General features: G+C 63.6%; 1 protein-coding gene across 1 annotated transcript; it reads left to right on the top strand.

Annotated features, from left to right (window-relative positions):
* Positions 1-20,382, top strand: PARVG (parvin gamma). Its single transcript, XM_059681410.1, has 13 exons — positions 1-523; positions 2,531-2,610; positions 4,567-4,631; positions 5,712-5,814; positions 6,569-6,703; positions 7,668-7,783; positions 8,790-8,845; positions 10,765-10,787; positions 13,199-13,257; positions 13,471-13,539; positions 14,491-14,592; positions 19,640-19,712; positions 20,162-20,382. The coding sequence occupies exons 2-13, from the start codon at positions 2,544-2,546 to the stop codon at positions 20,269-20,271; spliced, it is 978 nt and encodes a 325-aa protein (XP_059537393.1). The 5' UTR covers positions 1-523; positions 2,531-2,543; the 3' UTR covers positions 20,272-20,382.
* Positions 20,383-20,873: the final 491 nt, after the last annotated feature.

Below are 20,873 nucleotides of genomic sequence, written 5' to 3'. Positions count from 1 at the left end.
TCAACAGGAGGCTCTGTGCGGTCCAGGCGAGAGGGAGGGGGCCTGGCCGGTGGGGTGGGGGCCTCAGGGGAAGCCGACTGCCCCCTGTAGCCTCGGTGGCTGGTGGCCGGTGCTGCCATGTGGCGACTAGAAACCTGGGGAGGAACTGGCTGGGTTTGCTCAGTGGGAGGGAGAGGAGAGGAAGTCGAAACATTAAACTCGAGTTGCCTGCGAGGCATCGGGCCGGGAGGTGGGGCTGGGTCGGGGCCCGCAGAGCTTTCCGGTGGGACTGCGGTGGCATCTGGGAGCACCGGGCCTCCGCGTGGGGGAGGGAGCAGCCTGCAGACACCCCAGCCCGCGCCCAGCCCCAGCCCCAGCCCCAGCCCCAGCCCCAGCCCCAGTGGAGGAAGTGGGCGGCTGGCCCCTGCCTCCTGGGCCCTGCAGCCCCTCTGACCTGGGGAGCCCAGAACCTGCTTCTGGGTGAAGCCGGGGCCACCATTGGAGCTCCGTGACCCTCATTTTCTCACGTGGAGGAAGCCGCCGGGTGAGTCCTCCTGGCATCCCAGCCGAGGGAGGCCTGGGCTGTTTGTCTGTCCTCAGTCTTGTGCGTCCCAGCTCACACGCGGAGGGCTCTGAGGGGCAGGTAAACTGAGGGCAGCGGGCGCAGTCTTAGCTGAGGGGGCTGGGCCTAGTGGCCCCGGAGCTCCTGTCCCCTGCCCCCTGCCCCCTGCCCCCTGTCCCCTGTCCCCTGTCCCCTGTGGCCCTCGCGGTCCGGCCGGCAGAGGGGCCGGCCCTGCCTCTGTGGAGCCAGGTGAGCAGATTCAGGCTCCAGGTCACCTCCCCTGAGAAAGGCCACCCCCAGCCGTCAGAGGGAGGCACAGGCCTGGGGACAGAAGGGCCTGCCCGGCTGCTGTGGCTGAGGCAGCTGCCTTGGCAGCATGAGGTGGGCCCTCTGGCCTAAGAGGCGGCAGGACAGAGAGGGCGGGGGTCGGCCGAAGTCACAGCCAGAATGAGGAAGAGCCGCCGGAACCGAGGCTTGGGAAGCCCAGGCCAGGCCCTGCCCTCCTCTCTGGACACATCTTCACTGGATCCGTGCCCAAGAGGAGGCTGGGGACTCGGGGAGCCCGGCGGCTGTGTCCCCCAGCCCCCCCCCCCGCCCCCCCGCTTCAGGGCAGGACGGGCCTGCGTGTCCCAGGCTGGCTGCCGGTGTGGGGGGCTCCGGCCCGTGCAGGCCGCTGGCCCTGCAGCTCTGGTCCTGCCGTGGGGCTGACCCCGGAGGGTTTGCGCTGCAGACACTGGGCCCAGGTGTCGTTAGGCCTGGCGCCGCTGGGGAGGGCCAGGGGCTGCGGAGAGAAACGCGGGGCACGGCTGCCCGCGAGCAGGAGAGGAAGTCGCCAGGGGAACAGGAAGGAGGCTCTGCTGGCTCGTCGCAGGCGGGGGGCGAGCTGGGTCCCCCCACAGTGAGCTCCTGTACACGCCGTGGGTGCGGCCTTTCCCATGCTGAGGAGCGGGAGGCCCCCAAACCACCCGAGACAGAGCCCCCTGCAGAGAGCCCTGGCCAGGATTGGGGGCCAGCAGGGCCAGGCCACCCCTGAGAGCCAAGCCTCAGGGAGTGGGGACCAGTCCAGGTGACAGTGGCCCCCAGCTCCGGTCCCTCACTCAAAGGCTGGAGGTGCTCTGCGCCCAGCTGACCAGGCTCCGGGTCCTGCCCCCCCACCCCCGCAGGAGCTCAGGGCCTGTAGATAACACACATCAGTCCCCCGATTCCCCTTGAGCTCAGGGCTTCTGGATGGAAAAAGCTCTGAGGAGTGGCCACCCCTTTGTCCTGACTGTGGGGTGCAGTGGGGTATGTGTGGGGGTGGGGTATGTGTGGGGGCTTCCTGTGCTACAGGAACCTGGTGGGCTGGACACTGTGCCCGGCTGGGGATGCCCCGTTCCTGTGGAGCCTGTGCACAGGCAGTGCCCTCAGCCCTGTGCCCCGGCCCTATGCCCTCGCCCTGTGCCCCAGCCCCGTGCCCCTCGCCCTGTGTCCTCGCCCTGTGCCCCCACCCTGTGCCCCTGGCCCTGTGCCCTCACCCTGTGCCCTCACCCTGTGCCCTCTCCCTGTGCCCCCCCTGTGCCCCCACCCTGTGCCCTCTCCCTGTGCCCTCTCCCTGTGCCCTCGCCCTGTGCCCTCGCCCTGTGCCCTCGCCCTGTGTCCTCGCCCTGTGCCCCAGCTCTGTGCCCTCGCCTTGTGCCCTCTCCCTGTGCCCCCGCCCTGTGCCCTCGCCCTGTGCCCCCACCCTGTGCCCTAGCTCTGTGCCCTCGCCCTGTGTCCTCACCCTGTGCCCCCACCCTGTGCCCTAGCTCTGTGCCCTCGCCCTGTGTCCTCACCCTGTGCCCCCACCCTGTGCCCTGCTCCACCCGGAGTCCAGGAGCGCTGCCTGCGGCCTCCGTCAGGGACCCTGCCCCCTGCTTAGACCGCAAGTGGCTCACCCCCCCAAAGCCAGCTCCCACCCTGTCCCCACACCTCCCGGCCTGGAAGAAATGACACCCTGTCCCTGCACCCCAGGGCTGGCGGGAGGATGGAGCCTGAGTCCCTCTACAACCTGCTACAGGCGCCCAGGCCGGCGGAGGAGGAGCTCCCACAAGGTGCTGGGACCTGGTGGGGTGGGGTGGGGTGGGGTGCGGATGGGGGTGGAGGGTGAAGGGGGGTCTGCATCCCAGAGCCAAACGGGCTGCGCCCGGGAACAGGCATCCGTACAGGCTGCCACTGGGCACCAGTTCTGTCAGAATGTCCGCCTTCGGCTTTGTACCCGACACCCCCTCCTGCTTCTGGAACCTTCCGCAGTTATCCCCATGCCCCTCGCAGCCCACATCTCCGGGTTAATGGTGACGTTGAGGGGGAGGATGCCACTTGCCATGCGTGCCTACTATGTGCTGTGCGGAGCTAAGCACCTCTGTCTACAGCGTCTCATGCGTGGCTCTGAGGGGAGGTGCTCTTACCGCCTTTGGTTAAACAGGGACACTGAGGCACAGCGGCCCCCTCGCGGGGTGGAGGGTAACTCCGTGAGTGAGCTGAGCCCGAGGGGGCGGCTCCAGGCCTCGGGCTGCACACCCCCCGGCGGTCCAGGCGGATTCTGCGCAGGCCTGACATCTGGGGGGCTGGTCTCTGTAGGGCGGGGCGGGGGGCGGGGGCGGGGGTGGGGGCGGGCTAGGAACCACTCAGCGAGGACCGGCCCATCAGCACGTCTGTGTTCTGAGCGTGGGGGTTTGTGGCCCAGAAGTCACTGCCCCACGTCTCTCTCCGAGGAGATGGCTGGAACGGGGAGGGGGACGGCCGGTGCGCCAAGCTGGCCTCTCCCTGTGACCGAAAACACCCCGAGAGGCACCCGAGTCCCCAGGCCAGGGCGTTAGGGGCTCCCTGGAATTCATGTCCCTGTAGCACAATGACAGTAGGTCCTCCGTGACGTCGGAGATCCGTCCCTACAACATAACGCGATTTTCGCCGTGAGTCGGAACCCACCTACATAAGCACCTACGTCACCCACATGGAGCACAGACACAGCGGTAATGAAGGGAAGCAGTACAAGAATTTAAAAGAAAGATAACAATTCCTGACCTTTACTTGTGGTAAATAAATAATAATAAACATAAAGCACATGTGTACACACGTCAAAATGACAGAAATTTTTTTTTTATAAATAAATGGGAGATGGCGACGCCACCAGGAAATGGAAGACTCAGGAGATGCACTTAGTTGACTTGGGTGAGGCCGTCCCCGCCTGGTGACTCAGTTTCCCCGTGTCCATTAGGGCTAGCTGATCGCTGGGGTCCCTGCAGCCCTGACACGCGGTACATCCCGTGAGTCTAGACGGTGGGGAAGCTGCGGGCCAGGGTCCCGGGGCTCAGAGAGTGACCAGGTGGCCCGTGTCCACACCGGGGAGACAGGCAGACGTCCGATGGGACAGAGCCCAGTTCACTGCGCGCTTCAGAGACACGCGGCCGTTTTGAGTGTGTTCCCCGCACACAACGCGCCGAGCCTGGGAATGAGCCGCGCTCACGAGGGCAGCCCTGGGAGGAGCTTGGCGGGGAAAGCAGCGGCAAAGCAAGCGGGGGAGGACCGGGCAGGAGTGAAAACCCGCCACGCTGGGTGTTTGGTGCTCAGGGGCGTCTGTCTCTGTGTCTGTGTGTAGTTGGTGCACGTATGTGTCTATGACTATGTGTCTGTGTGTGCAGGTATGTGTCTGTGTATCTGTGTGTGCAAGTGTGTGTCTGAGTCTGTGTGTGTCTATATGTGTGAGTGCATATGCGCGTGCATCTGAGTGTCTGTGTGTGTGTCTGTGTGTGTGTCTGTGTGTGTGTCTGTGTGTGTGCATATGTGTGCAAGTGTGTGTTGATGTGTTTGACTGTGTGTGTCTGTGTGACTGTAGGTGCCTGTGCATCTGTGTGTGTGGGTGACTGTGTGTGAGTACATTTGTGTTTGTGTGTGTGCATGTGTGCGTGGGTGTGTGTGAAGCAGCAAGACCAGCTTCCCCTTGCGGCCACGGTGACAGCTCTCCAGGTGACCAGGGCCCTGCAGCGTGTCATGCTCGCCTCTGCTTCCAGGGGAAAAGAAGAAATTCCTGCCCCCCGTGTCCCGGAAGGACCCCAAATTTGAAGAACTGCAGAGGGTGAGGCACTTCTCCCACCCTGACTTCTCTGGAGGCAGCTTCCCGTCTCCCTGACCTCAGGCTGGCAGGTGGCGACTCCACAGGCCCCCGACACCTGTTGAGCACTGACTCTATGCCTGTCTATGCACGCTCCCCGCCAGCCTCAGCAGATCGAGAGGGACCCGTTGTCCCCCGCACCCCAGGGAGGGCACGGCGACGCTCAGAGAGAGATGGCCTGGCCTGGCGGGGCACAGGGCGGGCAGTGACAGCGCCGGGTTTGACCCGGGCATCAGCCCCGAAGCCCACGCTCCTTCACGCTCTGGGCGGCCCAGGGCCACGGGCAGCTGTGAAGGGGTGGGAGTGGGCGTGTCTCCCAGGTCACAGCCTGTCCGTGGCTGCAGGACCCGCTGGGCACGGGCTCAGGCCTCCGCCTTCCTCTGGTCTCCGCGTGGCCTTTCTGCCGCCTCCTTCCAGGGGCTTCCTGGCTGCACCACCTTCCGCTCCTGGAGACCTGCGGCCCAGCGCCTCTCCTCCCCTCCCTCCCTCCCTCCCCCCCTCCCTCCCTCCCGTTCTCTTGCTCCCTCCACCCACTTTCCCACTGTCGGGCCCTGGGACACAGAGGGGCCCAGCATGGTCCCTTCGGGAAAGCCTGGTTTATACACCAAGTCCTGGTTGGCTCGGGCCTCTTCATTAAAGAGACCAGGCAGTAATTCTCCGCTGCTTCTGGCCCCTGGAGCACAGGCAGGGTGGGCAGCCCCGCCTCCAGCAGAGTTGCAGAGGGAGCAGCCTTTATGCAGCACTTGGTCAAGTTTAGGGTTTGGGACGGGACACCAGCAGCCCCTTGCACTGGACAAACCACAGCCTCCCAGGCCCAGGTCTGTGGTGGAGAGAGGCAGAGGGTCTTCGGGAGCCGAGACCAGGCCCCTAACTCAGTCTGGGAGATCAGGGAGGGCTTCCTGGAGGAGGTGGTGTGTGCCTGGCTTTGAAGGATGGGTGGGAGTTGGCAGGTGGGAGGGGGCACTCCGGGATGAGGGCAGCACTGAGCCAGGTGAGGGGCCAGGTGAGAGGTGGCGTCGCTCAGCCGTCCTCTGGGCCTGGCAGGTGCTGATGGAGTGGATCAACGCCCAGCTCCTCCCCGAGCACATTGTGGTCCGGAGTCTGGAGGAGGACATGTTCGACGGGCTCATCCTGCACCACCTTTTCCGTAAGTGGCTGCCCCTCCCCCTGCCCTGCAGGTGGGCTCCTTACCCGTCCTTACCCTCCCACCCGGCTGACGCTGCTAAGCCTTGGGCTCTCCCACCGGCACCTGCCTCCTGAGCGTGTGTGGAGCGCTTGCTGTGAGTGGGCTGCGGGGATAGCAACCCCCCCACGGCCCGCCCGCCAGGGCTCCTGCCGCTGCGGGAAGCAGGCCTGGAGGGGCGCTGCTCCCCGCTGCTCCCTTCTCACCCCTCAGGGCTGCCTCCGGGCCCTCCCCACCCCTCTCCCTCTGCTGGTGCGAGCTCGGCCTGGTCTAAGGTCTGTCTCTGCACTCAGCTGGGAGGTCCCGCGGGGTGGGAGGGTCTGGTTCTGGTTCTGGTCCTGGGTCAGCACTCTGTGCTGCTCCCATCCCATTTCACAGATGAGCTCACTGAGGCACTGCGGGGCCTGGTAACTTGTCCAGGGTCTCACAGTGAAGAAAGCGGGGAGTGGGGCTTTAACCGCTGACCATACTGCCCTGCTAAAAGGCTCACAGAGAGGTGGGGTGGGGCGGGGCGGGCACAGTGGGGTCCCGGTGAGGGGCGGGCTTGCTCAGCCCCACAGCCCGCCTGCCCCCCTGCGGAGGGGCGAGGGGTGGGCGCTCTTACTGCCTGAATGCTGGCCTGGCTCAGCCTCCTGGGGGAAGCGCGCTGGCCGTGGGCCCCCGGCAGGAGCCGCTGTGTCACCCCCTCCTTTCTCCCTCCCCCCGCTCCTGCCCTCAGAGAAGCTGGCGGGGACCAAGCTGGACGTGGAGGAGATCGCCTTGACCGCCATGAGCCAGAGGCGCAAGCTCGAGGTGGTCCTGGAGGCCACCAACCGCTGCCTGCAGGTGGAGGAGCCCAAGTGGAGCGTGGACGGTACGGGGCCTCAGCCCGGCTGGTGTCCGGGGCGGGGCCCGGAGCCTGGGTCCCTTTGCGTGGGGACGGCTTCTCTCACCCACGGGGCACGGCTCGGTCGCCTCGGGTCTGGGCGCAACCTGGGGGCTTGGAAGGAGGCCGAAGCCTCAGGCAGGTGCAGAGTGGGCACAAAGGCCGGTCAGTGAGGAGCAAACAGCCCTGGGCACTCCTGTCCCCGAGGCGTCACTGCAGGGAAGCCCCCACGAGGACGATGCACACAGTCCTGGCCACAGCGCAGCCTCTGCTGACTGAGAGCCAAGTGCCGTGACGCGCCCATCTACCCGTCAGGGGGCCCGGCGGCCCAGCCTATGAGTTTATTTCTATTTTGTCTGCGGCGCCCGCTCGTAGGAAATGACGGTGTGCAAAGCAGCCGGTCCGCCCTCCTGGGTAACAGTTTGCTATGAACGTCCCGTCATTCCAAGTTCTACATCCTCCCCACTTCCCAGATGAGAAAACTGAGGCTGAAGGGAAGTAACGAGGTTGGGTGGCAATGATGTACGTTTTCAAACCCACTTTGTGCTGGTCGGGCCGCACACCACTGCCTTCACCGCTTTGCTTCCTGCCTCCGTCCAGCAGCTGGTGTTTATAATGTTGACGTTGGCCCGGACTTAAGTCACATTCAGCTTAAATCTGACAATTTGTCCAACCAGTGACCGACGCTAGGACAGGACACGTGGTGGTTTCAGGTGTAGACAGCATTTCAGAGACCATCCCCGCGTCCAGTCCCCGGCCCCACAAGGCTGTGCCCTGGGCCGCGTTCGCCGAGGTGGGAGCCTGTTGTGAGGTCTGAATGCAGATCTCCAGGCCTCTGCTTCCCAGGGGTGGACGCAGGTCTCGCGGGTCGAAGAGGGTTGCTGTGAGGATAAGGAGGCCCCACGTGGCCCTGGGTATCGTGGCCCCGCTCTGACCTGTGTCCCTCCCCCAGCCATCTTTAACAAGGACCTGCTGGCCACCTTGCATCTCCTCCTGGCCCTGGCCAAGCGCTTCCAGGCCGACCTGCCCCTCCCACCCAACGTGCAGGTGGAGGTGATCACCATGGAGGTGAGGGCTGGGCCTGGGCTCCATCGCATGGGTGAGCGTCTTGGGTCCACATTCACGCCCTGGATTGGCGGATGCGGCAGGGGGTGGGGCCGAGCCCAGTGTGCTCCGGGGAGCCGTGAGAAATGGGAGATCCTGCCGGGACAGCGGGGTTCGAGCTGTGAGTGGGAGATGCCAAGAGTCCAGCGGAGCAGCAGGGACCCAGCGAGGCCACCCGGAGGTGGGGACCTGCCTAGGTGTTATGCAGGTCCTGCTGATGGACCATGTCTCACCCCTGAGTCACGGACTGTCCTGGGTGCCGTCTCTCACTCCCTAGCCGACAGCTATGACGATGGCCCCAGTTTTCTCACCCCGAGGGGTACTCGCTCTCATACTCAGCCCCACACCTGGGGCCCCACCTGCTTCCCCTTGTACCCCAGCTTCTGGGTACCCGTGAGTAGTGGGCATCCCATCCTGGGGTTCACCTTTAACCTGACCCAACCGAGTAGGCCAAGCCCAGCCTAACTCAGGTGAATTATTCTTACTGTCTCAAAACCGTCACTTAAACTTACCCAGCTTCATGGCCTTTGTTTATACTTATATAAATCAGAGGGACTCCATTTCTTCACTCATTCACTTATCCATCCACCCATCCATTCATCGACCCCTCCATCCAGTCATTCATCTATCCATCCATCCATCCATCCATCCACCCACCCATCCATTCATCTATCCATCCATTCATCCATCCAGTCATTCATCCATCCACTCACCATTCATTCATTACTGACCTCAGTGAACCAGGCTCTGGTGAGACTCTGGGGGTTCCTGGGGAACGCGGCCGACTTGGTCCTAGGCCTTGTGGGTCTCCAGGCTCATGGGAAGGACAATTAGGGGACCAAGTGATGAGGCCGCCAGGAGGCCACCCTGAGGAGGACTGGGCTCCACGGGCGGCTTTGGCCTCTAGACCGAGCAGCAGGCCTGGTCCCTGCGTTCGCTGGGTGACGCAGTCCCTCCTCTCCTTTCTCAGAGCACCAAGAGCGGCCTGAAGTCGGAGAAGTCCGTGGAGCAGCTCACTGAGTGCAGGTGAGGGAGGGAGCAGGGCCGGGGCCGGGGTTTGGTGGGATTGGAGGGGCCCTCACACTCTGCTGTCCGCTCAGGCCTGTGGGGACACCTGGGGCCCCTCCATCTTGCTGGCCCTCCCAGACATGCCCGCCTCCTGCAGCTCACTTCACCCTCTCTACCAGCAGCAGCAGGCAGAGCTGGGATCAGAGGGGCCTTGGCCCTCAGTCATGAGGTCACCCACAGCCACGGGGCCAGGAGGACCCTGGGTCCTGGCCCTCCCGGGAAGCCACCACGGGGCGGGAGGTGCTGCCGCTGAGCGACCCTGACATCGATGCCTGAGCCCGCGGGCCTCCTGGTGCAGGGAGGCAAGGGCACCAAGCGCTCACTCACACCACCAGCACTTATGGAGCACCTTCTGCACGCAGGGCGGGAGCTCGGTCCTGAGTGCCCAGCTCAGCCGGCTCAGTCTGTTGTCTGTCCAGCGAGCAGCGGGCCCAGCGAGCTCTGCCCTCCTAGAGGCAGGGCCACTGGTCCTGGCGGGGCTCTCTGGGTGGGTCTGAGAGGCAGCTGCTTGCTGAAGCGTCCTCGGCTCCCTCTTCCCGTTAACGTTTGCTGGAGGCCCGCTCTGCGCAGGGCGCCTGGCCCAGGCCTGGCAGTCAGCTCCGCCCGGTCTTCACCCTGGCTCTGCGTGTGAGCTGTGTGACCCTGGGCTAGTCGCCTCCCCTCTCTGAGCCTCTATCTCCTCTGAAGAGTGGGGATGCGTTCCTCCCTGTTGGGGCTGCGGTGAAGGTCATAGATGATGCATGTGAGGTGACCTTCCTCCACCCCTGTCCCCCGATCCTGAGGTCCCTCCAGTCTGTGGCTCCTGGTTTCCTGTGGAGCGTGGGGGGGGGAGGAGGGGGGCTCCAAGCACCGCAGGGTAAGGGATGGCCGGGCCCCAAGCCTGTGAGCGGAGTGAGGCCAAGGCCCTTCCTGCCGGCAGGTTCTGTGGTCCATTTAACCGTCCCCAGGGCATCTTGGGGCAGGGGGGCCTGTCCCCTCGACCCAGTGAGGCCGAGCGACCTCCCGTGAGCCGCTCTGAGCTGCCCCAGCCAGGCCTGAGTTCCAGGGGAGAATGATGTGGGGACCTGGACTGGGAAGGTGCCATTGGAGCCCATGACACCACGTTCCTTCACCCTTCGTGACCCTCAAACCGCCCCTCTCTGCCCCGTGAGTTCAGACACGGCACGAGGGCCACCTCTGGCTCCCAGCTATGTCCTGGACCCCACGGGGCGCCTCTGCCTTTATGCTGCCCCCGAGCCCCAACCCGGCTCCCTGCAGAGGGCCCGGCTCCCCAGAGCGTGGCCTACTCCGGGCCAGAGCCTTGCTTCCGGGGACAGGGGTGGGGTGGGAAATTTAACAAGAAAGTGAAAAAAAAGTCAAGACAGTAAAAATGGAGTGAAAGGAGCCAGCGGCGGGCCTCCCGTGTGACCTCATTTACCCCGACTTCTGAACAGGCAGAAGTCAGGGATGGGCAGGAAAAGCCAAAGCAGGGGGCCGTGTGAGGGGCAGAGTGGGGGGCGGGGGGCACGCTGTGGGTGCCTGGACGGTTCCATGCCTTGATGAGGGTGGGGATCACACAAGTGCGTAAACATCTGGAAGCTATAAACGAAGGATTGGTGCATTTTATTGTCGATATAATACACTTCCCTCCTCTGAACTAGAAGAGCGACCCCCAAAACAACAAGATCCGGGCATCTGCGGGTGTGGAAACCTCCAGGGCGGGGCCTGAGCTCTCTTGCTGTCGGTCCACAGGGCCCTGCCCCGGACGAAGCTGCCAGGGATAAAAGATGCCGGCTTCTCTGTCAGCCTTGCCGGGGCCAAGCCCTGTCATAGTGAAAAGCTGTCGGCCTCAAGGTTTTAACCATTTGTCTGCATTTTCTCCCCCTATCCCCCCTTAGCGCAGCCAAGGACCGAGCTGCAAGTGAGTACTGTCGGACCGCAAGGGGGTTTGTTTCTGTCGCGCGTGTGGCACCGGCCATGCGGCCACGGAGGGCTGGCTTCTGGTGCCCCTCCCTTCGCGGCCTGCCTGTGGACCCGAGCTTTCTTCTGGTCCCTTTGTCCCTTTCTGTCCGTCCTTGCCTGGCATGGCTGTTGCTTCTCACGCTATGGCTCACATGGGGGGAACGATGTTTCATCCCCATGGGTGGTGAGGACAGAGCTGTTAAGTGTGGGCTCGGGAGCCAGGTGGCCTGGGTTCACACTCAAAACCTCCCATTTATTAGTCACATGAGTTTGGGAAAGTCTCTCAACCCACCGGTGCCTCAGTTTCCTCATCTGTAAAATGGGATGAATAATGGCACACACCTCTTAGGCTGGTGATGAGGTTAAAAGAGGATTTGTAAATGTGCTCAGCACATAGTGGGTGCTTAATAGTGCTTGTTCAATCATGTGGCTGCTGCTTTTGTGCAGAGCTCCCCACCAGTCGACTGACTGGCCCAGCCATTCCTTCCTCCATCCATTCATTCATTTATTCACTCACTCACTCATTCGTTCCTCGGGCAACTGGAATGGCCAGCTGTTCATCTATTCATCCATTCACTTACCCACCCATCTATCTACCAATCCATCCATCCACCCACACACCAATCCATTCCTCCATCATCCATCCACCCACCAATCCATCCATCCATCCACCCATCCATCTATTATCCATCTATCTACCAACCCATCTATCCATCATCCATCCATCCATCATCCACCAATCTATTAATTCACCATCCACCCATCAATCTACCAATCCATCCATCCACCATCCTAACATTTTTTTCCCACCCGTACAGAACACAGAGCTATATGGGGGAGGGGGGGCTTCTCCAAGGGGCACCTCACCTCGAGAAAGTAATAATGACCTGCCAGGGCTTCTGTGAAGGGGAGAGGAGGGAGCCTGACTGGGGCAGGGCGGAGAGGGAGGTGCAAGGCCGGATGAGAGAGAGAGTGTGTGTGTATGTGGGGGGCCAGCATGAGGACACTGGGGTTGCCCAGGGAGCAGTGTTTGTTCGGGGGCAGCATGATGGGTCACACGGTAAGGGGCAGGGCCACAGGGCAGGGCCTCCTCACCCCATTTCTAGCATATTCGTGCTGCGCTGGCCTCGTCAGCTGAGCACATGTCTGCCTCTATTCCTGGCTCCTCCGGGGACACTTGCCTGGCCGCTGGCCAGGAGGCCTGGTAGGGACCCGGTGTTTGCACTGCGGTCACTGGCTTACGGGGCTTTTCGATGGCACGGCGCTATCTGGTGCCGCTCTTCCCTTCACTAAGGAAGGAACCACAGGCACAGAGAGGCCAAGTGACTTGCCTGGGGTCACACAGCGGCTGAGTGGCAGAATCCAAAGGTCACTTCTACTCAGTCTGTGTACTCAGAGCCGAGGACCAGTCTCCCTGGGGGAGGGCGTTCGCTGCCGAGAGTGAAAAGGCAGGCTGTGGACAAAGGGCGTCAGTCTGAAGACTCGGGTGTCTGAGGCTGGACCAGGAGCCTGAGCTGCCCAGATGCTCTGTCCCCAGACCCCGTGGGCGTGGCTCAGCTGCCTCCGCTGGCCCTGTGCACGCTCAGGCTCAGGCCTCTGGGAGGGCTCGATGCCCTCATTCTGCCAGTCCACAAAGGCCTGCGAGGAGGCCTGGGGGGCCCGTGTCCGTCCGGGGCTGGCCCCCTGCTCAGCCACCTGCTCCGTGGGCCTGTGGGTGGAGCAGGGAACTGGGGGAGACGGCAGGTTTCCAGAGGAAGGGATGGGGGGGAGGGATGGTGCAGATTCCATCCCCGGTGTCCCCTGCAGAGGGATGGTGTTTACTGAAGCTCATGGCGGCCCAGCCAGCACGCCAAATTTGATCTTTGCTACCAAATTCAATCTTTGCAATGACCCTAGCTCAGGGGTGGGCAAACTTTTTGACTCGAGGGCCACAATGGGTTCTTAAACTGGACCGGAGGGCCGGAACAAAAGCATGGATGGAGCGTTTGTGTGAACTAATATAAATTCAAAGGAAACATCATTACATAAAAGGGTACGGTCTTTTTTTTTTTTTTTTAGTTTTATTCATTTCAAACGGGCCGGATCCGGCCCACGGGCCGTAGTTTGCCCACGGCTGCCCTAGCTGGAAGGTATTATCAGCCATACTTTACAGGCGAGGAAACCAAGGCACAGAGAGGGGCGGCCAGCCCCCCGAGCCACACAGCCAGAGAGGCAGTGGCTTGGCCCCAGGCCCGATTTTAAATTCCAGGAGCTCCAGCTAAAACGCCAGCTCCCCCTGGCCTGGTTACGCTGAGAAACGGGTGGGAGGAAGCCCCTGTTTGGCTCAGAGATAACATCATTGTGACGAGCAGTTTGTGGGTCTGTCTGCAGAGGACGTCTTCGATGAGTTATTCAGTCTGGCTCCCGAGAAGGTGGGCGCCGTGAAGGAGGTGAGAGACCCGAGTCCCGCAGCTCTGCCCCCCCGCGCCCCCCCCCCCCCCCCGCACGCCTGGGCCATGCCTGGGGGACAAAGGGGAGGAAACGGGGCCCTGGTCCACACCTGCTGTGCGCCGGGTGCTGTGGGGCCGAGGGGGGCTGCCTGTCCCCCGAGGGGGAAGGTGGCACCCTGAGCCCCGGCTGGGTCCTTGCTCTTCCCTGGGTAGGCCATCATGACCTTCGTCAACCAGAAGGTGGAGCGCCTGGGCCTGTCCGTGCAGAACCTAGACGCCCAGGTAGGCGGTTTCTCGGGTTCGAATCCCCCCTGCTCCCCCTCTCCCCTGGGAATGCGACGGTGTCCGGAGGGTGACGGCCTGGACGAGGCCGGTGCTGGAGGCGGGTGGGCAGAGCGGGTCCTGAAGGCCTGGTATTTGGGTGGCATCACCAGGATATGCCAGCCGGAGAGAGTCCAGGCTGAGCCAGCCACTCAGAGAGGCCCTAACACGGGGCATCTCCATGAAGGTCTTTGGAGGGTGGTTTTCCTCAGACTGGTGTTCTGTCTCTTTGAAGAGGCGGAATTGGGTTGTATTAGCATATGCCGCGCGGGTACCAGGACGACGGCTTTATCTCTGTGCACACAGGCGGAACTGGCAGAAATATTAATGCGGCCGCCGGCCCAGGGAGCCGTGCGCCGGTCGCTGCCTTTTCCCGATGGAATAATTTTCCTCTTAGCTCCGTTCTCTCCTGTGCTCCTGGAGCTCCTGGACACTGTGTGGTTTAAAGAGCGATGAGGTCTTTCCCTGGAAATGTAGGACAGCGCTTCTCTCGGCACGTACGAGGTGCTGGCAGCCAACAGCCGCTCTGTACCTGCTGTGGCTGCGTTTACAGCAACGCTTCAAGGCCAGGGATGCCGGCCCATGTCTCAGACGGGGAAGCTGAGGCCCAGAGAGGCTGTGTGACCTCGGGAGGGCCCCTCGGCCTGGGAAAGGAGAGTGGGACCCTCAGGCCCTATGCCCCAGCGCCCAGACCATGTGCCCAGCTCCTAGGCCATGTGCCCCCAGCGCCCAGGCCATGTGCCCCCAGCGCCCAGGCCATGTGCCCCCAGCGCCCAGGCCCTGTGCCCCCAGCGCCCAGGCCATGTGCCCCCAGCGCCCAGGCCATGTGCCCCCAGCGCCCAGGCCCTGTGCCCAGCGCCCAGGCCATGTGCCCCAGTGCCCAGACCATGTGCCCAGCGCCCCCCTCTGTAGTTTGCAGATGGTGTCATCTTACTCCTGCTGATTGGACAACTAGAGGGCTTCTTCCTGCACCTGAAGGAATTCTACCTCACGCCCAACTCCCCCGCGGAGATGGTGAGTCTCCAGGGACATTCCCTGTGGGTCTGCCTCTGAGTGGACTGGTCTGTGCGATCGGCACGGCCCATCTTTCCTTACTCACCTCCAGTGACGTGAAGGGTGGAGCTGACGTTTGTTTGCCCATATGTCCTCTCATCCACCCACCCATCCTCCCACCCACCCGCACATCTATCTGTTGACTTGCCCATTCACTCATTCACCCAATTACTTAAACCCTTCACTTGCCGCCCATCCATCCATCCATCTATTCATTCATCTGCCTGTTCACCCAGCCACCCAGCCACCCAGCCACCCACCCGCCCATCCACTGTGCACCTGGCCCCTCATTCCTGAGGCCCTGCTTGGTGACAGGCCCTGTGCCATGTGGGCCAGAAAGACAGCCCAGCACAGCTCCTGCTTTGGGAGCCCCCAGTCCACGCGTCCCCCCTTCCCCCGTGTTCTCAGCGATGCACAGTCTTCCAGGGCTCCTGTGGGTGGGCCGGGGGATCTGAAGGGGCGAGTGGTCAGTAGAACCGGAAGAGATCAGGAGAGACATTGCCTAGAGGGGACCGTGGAGTTGGTTACGGCTTGGTCTGCAGAGTCAAACCCTAACAGTGGGGAACGGTGCCAACAGAGGCTCCGCTGTGGACACAGCACAGAGATTTCAGGGCGGCTGGGGCTGCCGGGGCGGCGGGGGCCTGGCCCCGTGGGCGTCAGGAGTCCCCCGTGGGCCCTGGAGGCTGGCAGGCTGGCTGGGAGATGGCCGCCTTAGTCCGGGCAGGGGTCTGTGGCCTGGCCTGGGGGCGGATGGAGAGAATGATGCTGCTGGGGGAAGTGACAGGGCGAACCCCAGAAAACAGCCCCACAGTCTTGGTGCCTCGTGGGCCCCTGCTCCGCACCCCTGCCCCGCGGCCGCCCCCAGCCGCCCAGGCCCCGTCACACGCGCCTTCGCAGTTCCTGGCATATGTGCCGCTCCCCCACCTCTGGGCGTCTGCGCAGGCTGTTCCCCTGACAGACGCCCTTCCCACATGGACTTCCTGCCAGCGAGAGCATCCTGTGACCCCCGGGGGAGACTGGGGCCCACACGGGCAGCAGCTGGTCGCTGGCCCGTCAGGAGGCCCTGGCAGAGGGCTCTGGCCTCCTTCCCTGCCACTCGCTGCCTGCACCTCAGGCTTCTTGCCTCTAAAATGGGCTCACAAGCCCCCAGTGGCCCCCAGTCATGCAGATAATAAGAGTTTGGGGAACCAGGAGGGGGAGCACCGAGGGGCATGTGGCCCTGGTCCCCGCCCACCGGGGCTCAGCCAAGTCCTCGTGAATGAACACCTGGCAGGAGGCGGCGTGGAGGTGTGGTCTGTGGGAACCAGGGGGCTGGTGGCCTCCCACCACCCCAGGCGGCCAGCTCATCTGTGTCACACAGGGTCCCCTGGCCCGCTCAGCTCTGACCAGTGCAGGAGGGCAACCCCTTATCTTTGTGCCAGCGGCTCTTCCTGGGGGCACTTCTGGGAGATGGAAGGTTCCTGTCTCCTTTGATGTCCCCGAGTGTCCCTGGGCCTGCCTGGGGGGCGTGAGGCTCACCCTCTTGTTTCTGGCCCAGTTCCAGGCCCCCCCCTGGCCTTGCTCCAGGTCCCTTCCTCAGCCCCCACATCTGGGCCTGCTGTTCATCCCTCTGCACCTTGGGGACCTGCCTTCAGTGGGTGTGTCCTCTGCCTCCAGTGGGTGTGGTCCATGCCTTCAGTGGGCGTGGTCCCTGCCTCCAGTGGGTGTGTCCTCTGCCTCCAGTGGGCGTGGTCCCTGCCTTCAGTGGGCGTGGTCCCTGCCTCCAGTGGGTGTGGTCTCCACCATCCCAGGAGCAGGGCCGATCCCCATTCCAAGGAAGATCCCAGCAGCTGAGAGCAGTGTAGCTCACTCACTCGTGGGCCTGGGGCGTGGGAACAAGGGCAACACACGCAGGTTCTTACCAGTCACTAGGCAGCAGGCTCACCTGTCTCCAAAAGCCAGCGATGCCTCCCCGTTCGCTTCCTTCCTGGGGAGTCACTGTGAGCCCCGAGGGAGACGGCCAGAAGGAGGCTGGCCCCAAGCTGCTGGGATGGCGCCGGGCTCCGGAGGGTCAGGGCTGGGGCCGAGGCCGGGGTGCTGCCCGTGTCTGGAGACAGGACTCTGACAGTGAACAGTGCGGGGGAGGCGCGGGCGGGACACACGCTGGCGGGGCCCCAGAGCAGCACAGCCCTCTGTGACTCGGTGCTGGGGGGACGTCATGGCTCACGCTCGTTATCTTGCTCACCTCCAAACCCCGGTGACAAGCCAGGGACACACGCCCGCACCACCGATCTGAGACCTGGCTGCCGAGGACGAGCCACCGGAAATGTGGGGAGAGGCAGCCTCCTTGCTCGGCCCGGGAGTGAGTGGTGTGGGCCGTGACTGGAACCCTCGGCTGCAGGAACGGATGCAGGACACGCCGAGGGGCATTACGCAGCGAGGACAGAACAGCAGCCCTTTGGGGGGGGGCACCCGGGGACTTGCCACCTGGCAGAGCCACCCGACCTTCCTTGCCAGCGGAGATTGCCGCAGGGACGGCGGGAGAGAGCGTCTGTCCTGGGACTCACAGCCCCGGGGACAGCTCCGTCCCGCCCACATTCAACATGGCTCCTCCGAGGGTCTGAATGCGCCCTCCTGGTCGCAGCCTCCCCTCGGCTCCGCGGAAAACCACGTTTCACCTTCATCGTGGCCAAGCCGCATGGAAGGAACGTGATGCCCTGGGCAGAGCGCGGAGAGGCATCTGGGCCGGGCAGCTCCTGGCTCAGAGCGAGAAATAAGTGAACGAAGGAAGTGTTTCCAAAACACTGGTCTCAGGGACCCTGTGGGCAAAGCACTTGGGAAAACACACGTAGTCTTCAGGCTCACGACACCAGGACACACTCAGCAAAGGGTTTCTTTCTTTCTTTCTTTTTTTGTTTTAATATATTTTATTGATTTTTTACAGAGAGGAAGGGCGAGGGATAGAGAGTTAGAAACATCGATGAGAGAGAAACATCGATCAGCTGCCTCCTGCACACTCCCCACTGGGGATGTGCCCGCAACCAAGGTACATGCCCTTGACCGGAATCGAACCTGGGACCCTCCAGTCTGCAGGCCGACGCTCTATCGACTGAGCCACACCAGTCAGAGCAGCAAAGGGTTTCTTATCCCTGTGCTCAGCCAGCATTTCCCCAGACGGTTTGGTCACGGACTCGCCTCCGTCTACCCCGGATCGGAGGCAGGGCTGCGAGGCGGGAGCGCTGGGCTCCTCGCTCCAGCGGTGACTCTGTACAGCCCGGGAATCGTGTTCCTGAGAATGTGGACAACAGCAGCCACCCAACCCTCATTTTCCAGAATATTCCAGCCTGGGGAGAAGACTTGGGGACACAGTGACGGGACGCGTGGTGGGCTCGGACCCGCTCCCTCCGAGGTGCCCTCCAGCCCCGAGGCGTGGCCTGCTGGGGGCCGGGGGCGGCTCTTGTGTCTTCGCCTTGGCTGACTGAGAGGGGACAGCCCTGCGGCCGCCGGCCCCGCTCCCACTCTCTCTTGCATCCTGGACCTGCGCCGGCTCAACCCCTCTGTCCATCCGATGCTCCAACACCAAATGCTCACCCACCTTTCAGACCCCAAGGCAGGGCCCGCGGCCACTCGCAGCCCCAGGGAGCCAGCTGCCCGGAGGACGCCAGCCCCTGGCCCCCGGGCACAGCAGGAGTCCGTGGGGGCAGGCAGAAGACACTCCCCCACCCTGCCCAGTGCCCTTGGGCCAGGACTGCGACCCACACCCCTACTCCCTCGGGGAGAGTCCTTTCTCAGGGGCCTGGCAGCCCTCCTACGTGTCCCAGATACGGGAGCCGGCAGGCGGTTAGAGCTCGCAGGGTGCCTCCCATGCCTGTCCATTGTCACCTTGGACCCGCACGCAGCCTGGGAGCGGCAGGCGGGAAGGTGGGCTTTCCCACTGCACAGATGAGGGACTGAGCCCAGCCAGGCCCCGTGACTTGTCTGACCTGTGACCTTTGACCTGGTGGGGTGATCCATAGACATACAGCCTAGATCTCAGGACTCGACCTGCCCAGACTCCCAGGTGACCCCCCCCCCCCCCCCGCCCAGCCCTGCCTCCAGGCCCTGGCTGGGTTGCCATGGGAACTGCCTGGCTTGTGTGATGCCCGCTGTGGGCGGGGCTGGGAAGGCTGCCACCAGTCTGGAATGTCCAGCCCCCAGTGGACCATTGGGTGCCTGAGGCCATGGGAGGAAGGACCTGCTGGAGGTCCCAGGGAATCAGGGGTTCAGCCAGCTTTAGGGCTTGCTGTCCACTTCACCCCCTCTCTCTGCTCCCACACAGAAGGGCAGGCTCTATCGGATTGGACCTGAGGCCCAGGGGAGAGACTAGATGTGAAAGGGAGGTGACCCCCGACCCAGGGTCTGCTCTGAGCCCCGGGCTGACAGGGCTCCCCACCCGGTATCCCCTATCACGGCACGGGGGAGGGGTGGGGACCCCACCCCGCAGGTGAACAAGGGAGGCCTGGGACCAAGTGACCTGCTCCCCAGCTCAGGTCATCCAGCGACCAAGCCGGAATTAGGGCCCCGGAGGGCCTGGGCCGGGAGGCTCTGCCAGCCTCCAGCCTGCCTTGCATGGGCGTCAGAGCAAGACAGACCTGGTTCCAGCCCTTCCCATCTTGTGAGTTTAGGTAATCCCCATGGCCACTGGGAGCCCTGGTCTCCTCATCTATGCTTGGCCTATGGAACGCAGCTGGTTCTGAGGGCATCTATCACCCACAGGGTCAGGGGCCACCTCAGAAGAGGCCAGGAGGGACTGGTGCTCCTACCCCTGGCTAAGTCCCCTCCCCTGGCGGACTTACCTCCAGGCCGCCTCCACCAGGAAGCCTTCCCTGACTGGCAGGCTGGGTGCTCTCCTCGGTGGCTGCATTCCCTCTAGAGGTGGCCTCCTTGGTGCGCATTGGACGTCATGGATGAGGGTGGGCCTGCCATGGGGGCCCGGGCCTGGGTTGGGGCTGCCTTGTTTTGCCAACGTCTGGGGGGTCTGTTGTTGTAGCTACACAATGTCACCCTGGCCCTGGAGCTGCTGAAGGAGGAAGGCCTGCTCGACTACCCTGTCAGCCCCGAAGGTGAGCGGCGGCCACGGGGGCCTCAGCCTCGGGGCGGGTACACAGAGAGGGGGGGCGGGGACGGGGGAGGGCAGTGGTGGTAGGTGCGCTCCAGCCTCTTGCTGCTGTGGGGGACGCTGTGGGGGACGCTGTGGCTTCACCCCGCGGGGGAGGATCCGGGGTGAGGAGATGGGGGACGAGTCCCTGGTGATGGGCTGCTGGAGAGGTGAGACCCTGAGGACTTTCTGCACCAAAAGAGGGGTGCCGGGGAGGACGGTAGGAGGAGGGGCAGGGCCGTGCGACGGGTCCTGCCTGGGACTCAGGCTGGGCGTGCCCAACTGCCTGGCCTGCCCGGGGTTTGGGGAGTTGAGTTAGCACTGAAGCCCCAAGTCCCAGGCCACCCCTGGGTCCCGGCACGGGGACGGTCACCCCCGGCCCGGCCTGACCGGCCGCCCTGCTCTCCCTGGCAGACATCGTGAACAAGGACAGCAAGAGCACGCTGCGGGTCCTCTACAGCCTCTTCTGCAAGCACAAGCTGAAGGACGGCCCGGACGGGGGGCCCCGGGGACCCCCGAGTTAACGGTCACCGCCCCAGCTGCTGCTCAGCCGCCTCCCCGCCCGGGCCCGCCCCCTCCGTTTCCTTCTGCTTGAGAACCTCTGAACCACTAGACGAGGATCCGTTTTGAGCCAACCTTTGGCCTCGCTCAGTTTATTTTAACAGAAATGTTTCTGGGAGGGATTTGGGGAGCCGGCCAGGGCCCTGGGAGGGCGTTAAATATGCATAAACATGAGGTGACCCAGGTGCAGCCTTGTCCCCACAGGCCGCTATGGAGGTGCGCCTGTCCCCCCGGGGCAGCCGGAGCCCGGCCACGTGACCGGCCCTCGGGCTTGAGGTCTGGCTGGGAGGGCAGCAGGGGCTCTCAGGGGTCAGGGCTGATGGCCAGGGGGCCCGGCCTGCCCTCGCGCAGCCGCTGTCGTCCGGGGTGACGGTCCCAGGATCACCATCCAGCGGCAGGAGCCCCACGTGACTCCAAACCCACATTCCTGAGCCACTCGGGGAAGTTAACCCAGTTATTGCCCTCGGCACCGAGGCCCAGGCCCACCTCGTGGCTAAAATCGTGAGCCACGCCCACGTCACAGGGAAGAAGTCCTCGCGGTGGATGGGGGCTCAGAGTCTCCCAG

This window comes from Myotis daubentonii, chromosome 2, assembly GCF_963259705.1.
Source record: "Myotis daubentonii chromosome 2, mMyoDau2.1, whole genome shotgun sequence".
NCBI classification, from domain to species: domain Eukaryota; kingdom Metazoa; phylum Chordata; class Mammalia; order Chiroptera; family Vespertilionidae; genus Myotis; species Myotis daubentonii.
Note: the sequence above shows the minus strand (reverse complement) of the source record. Positions and strands in the feature narration are given on the sequence as shown.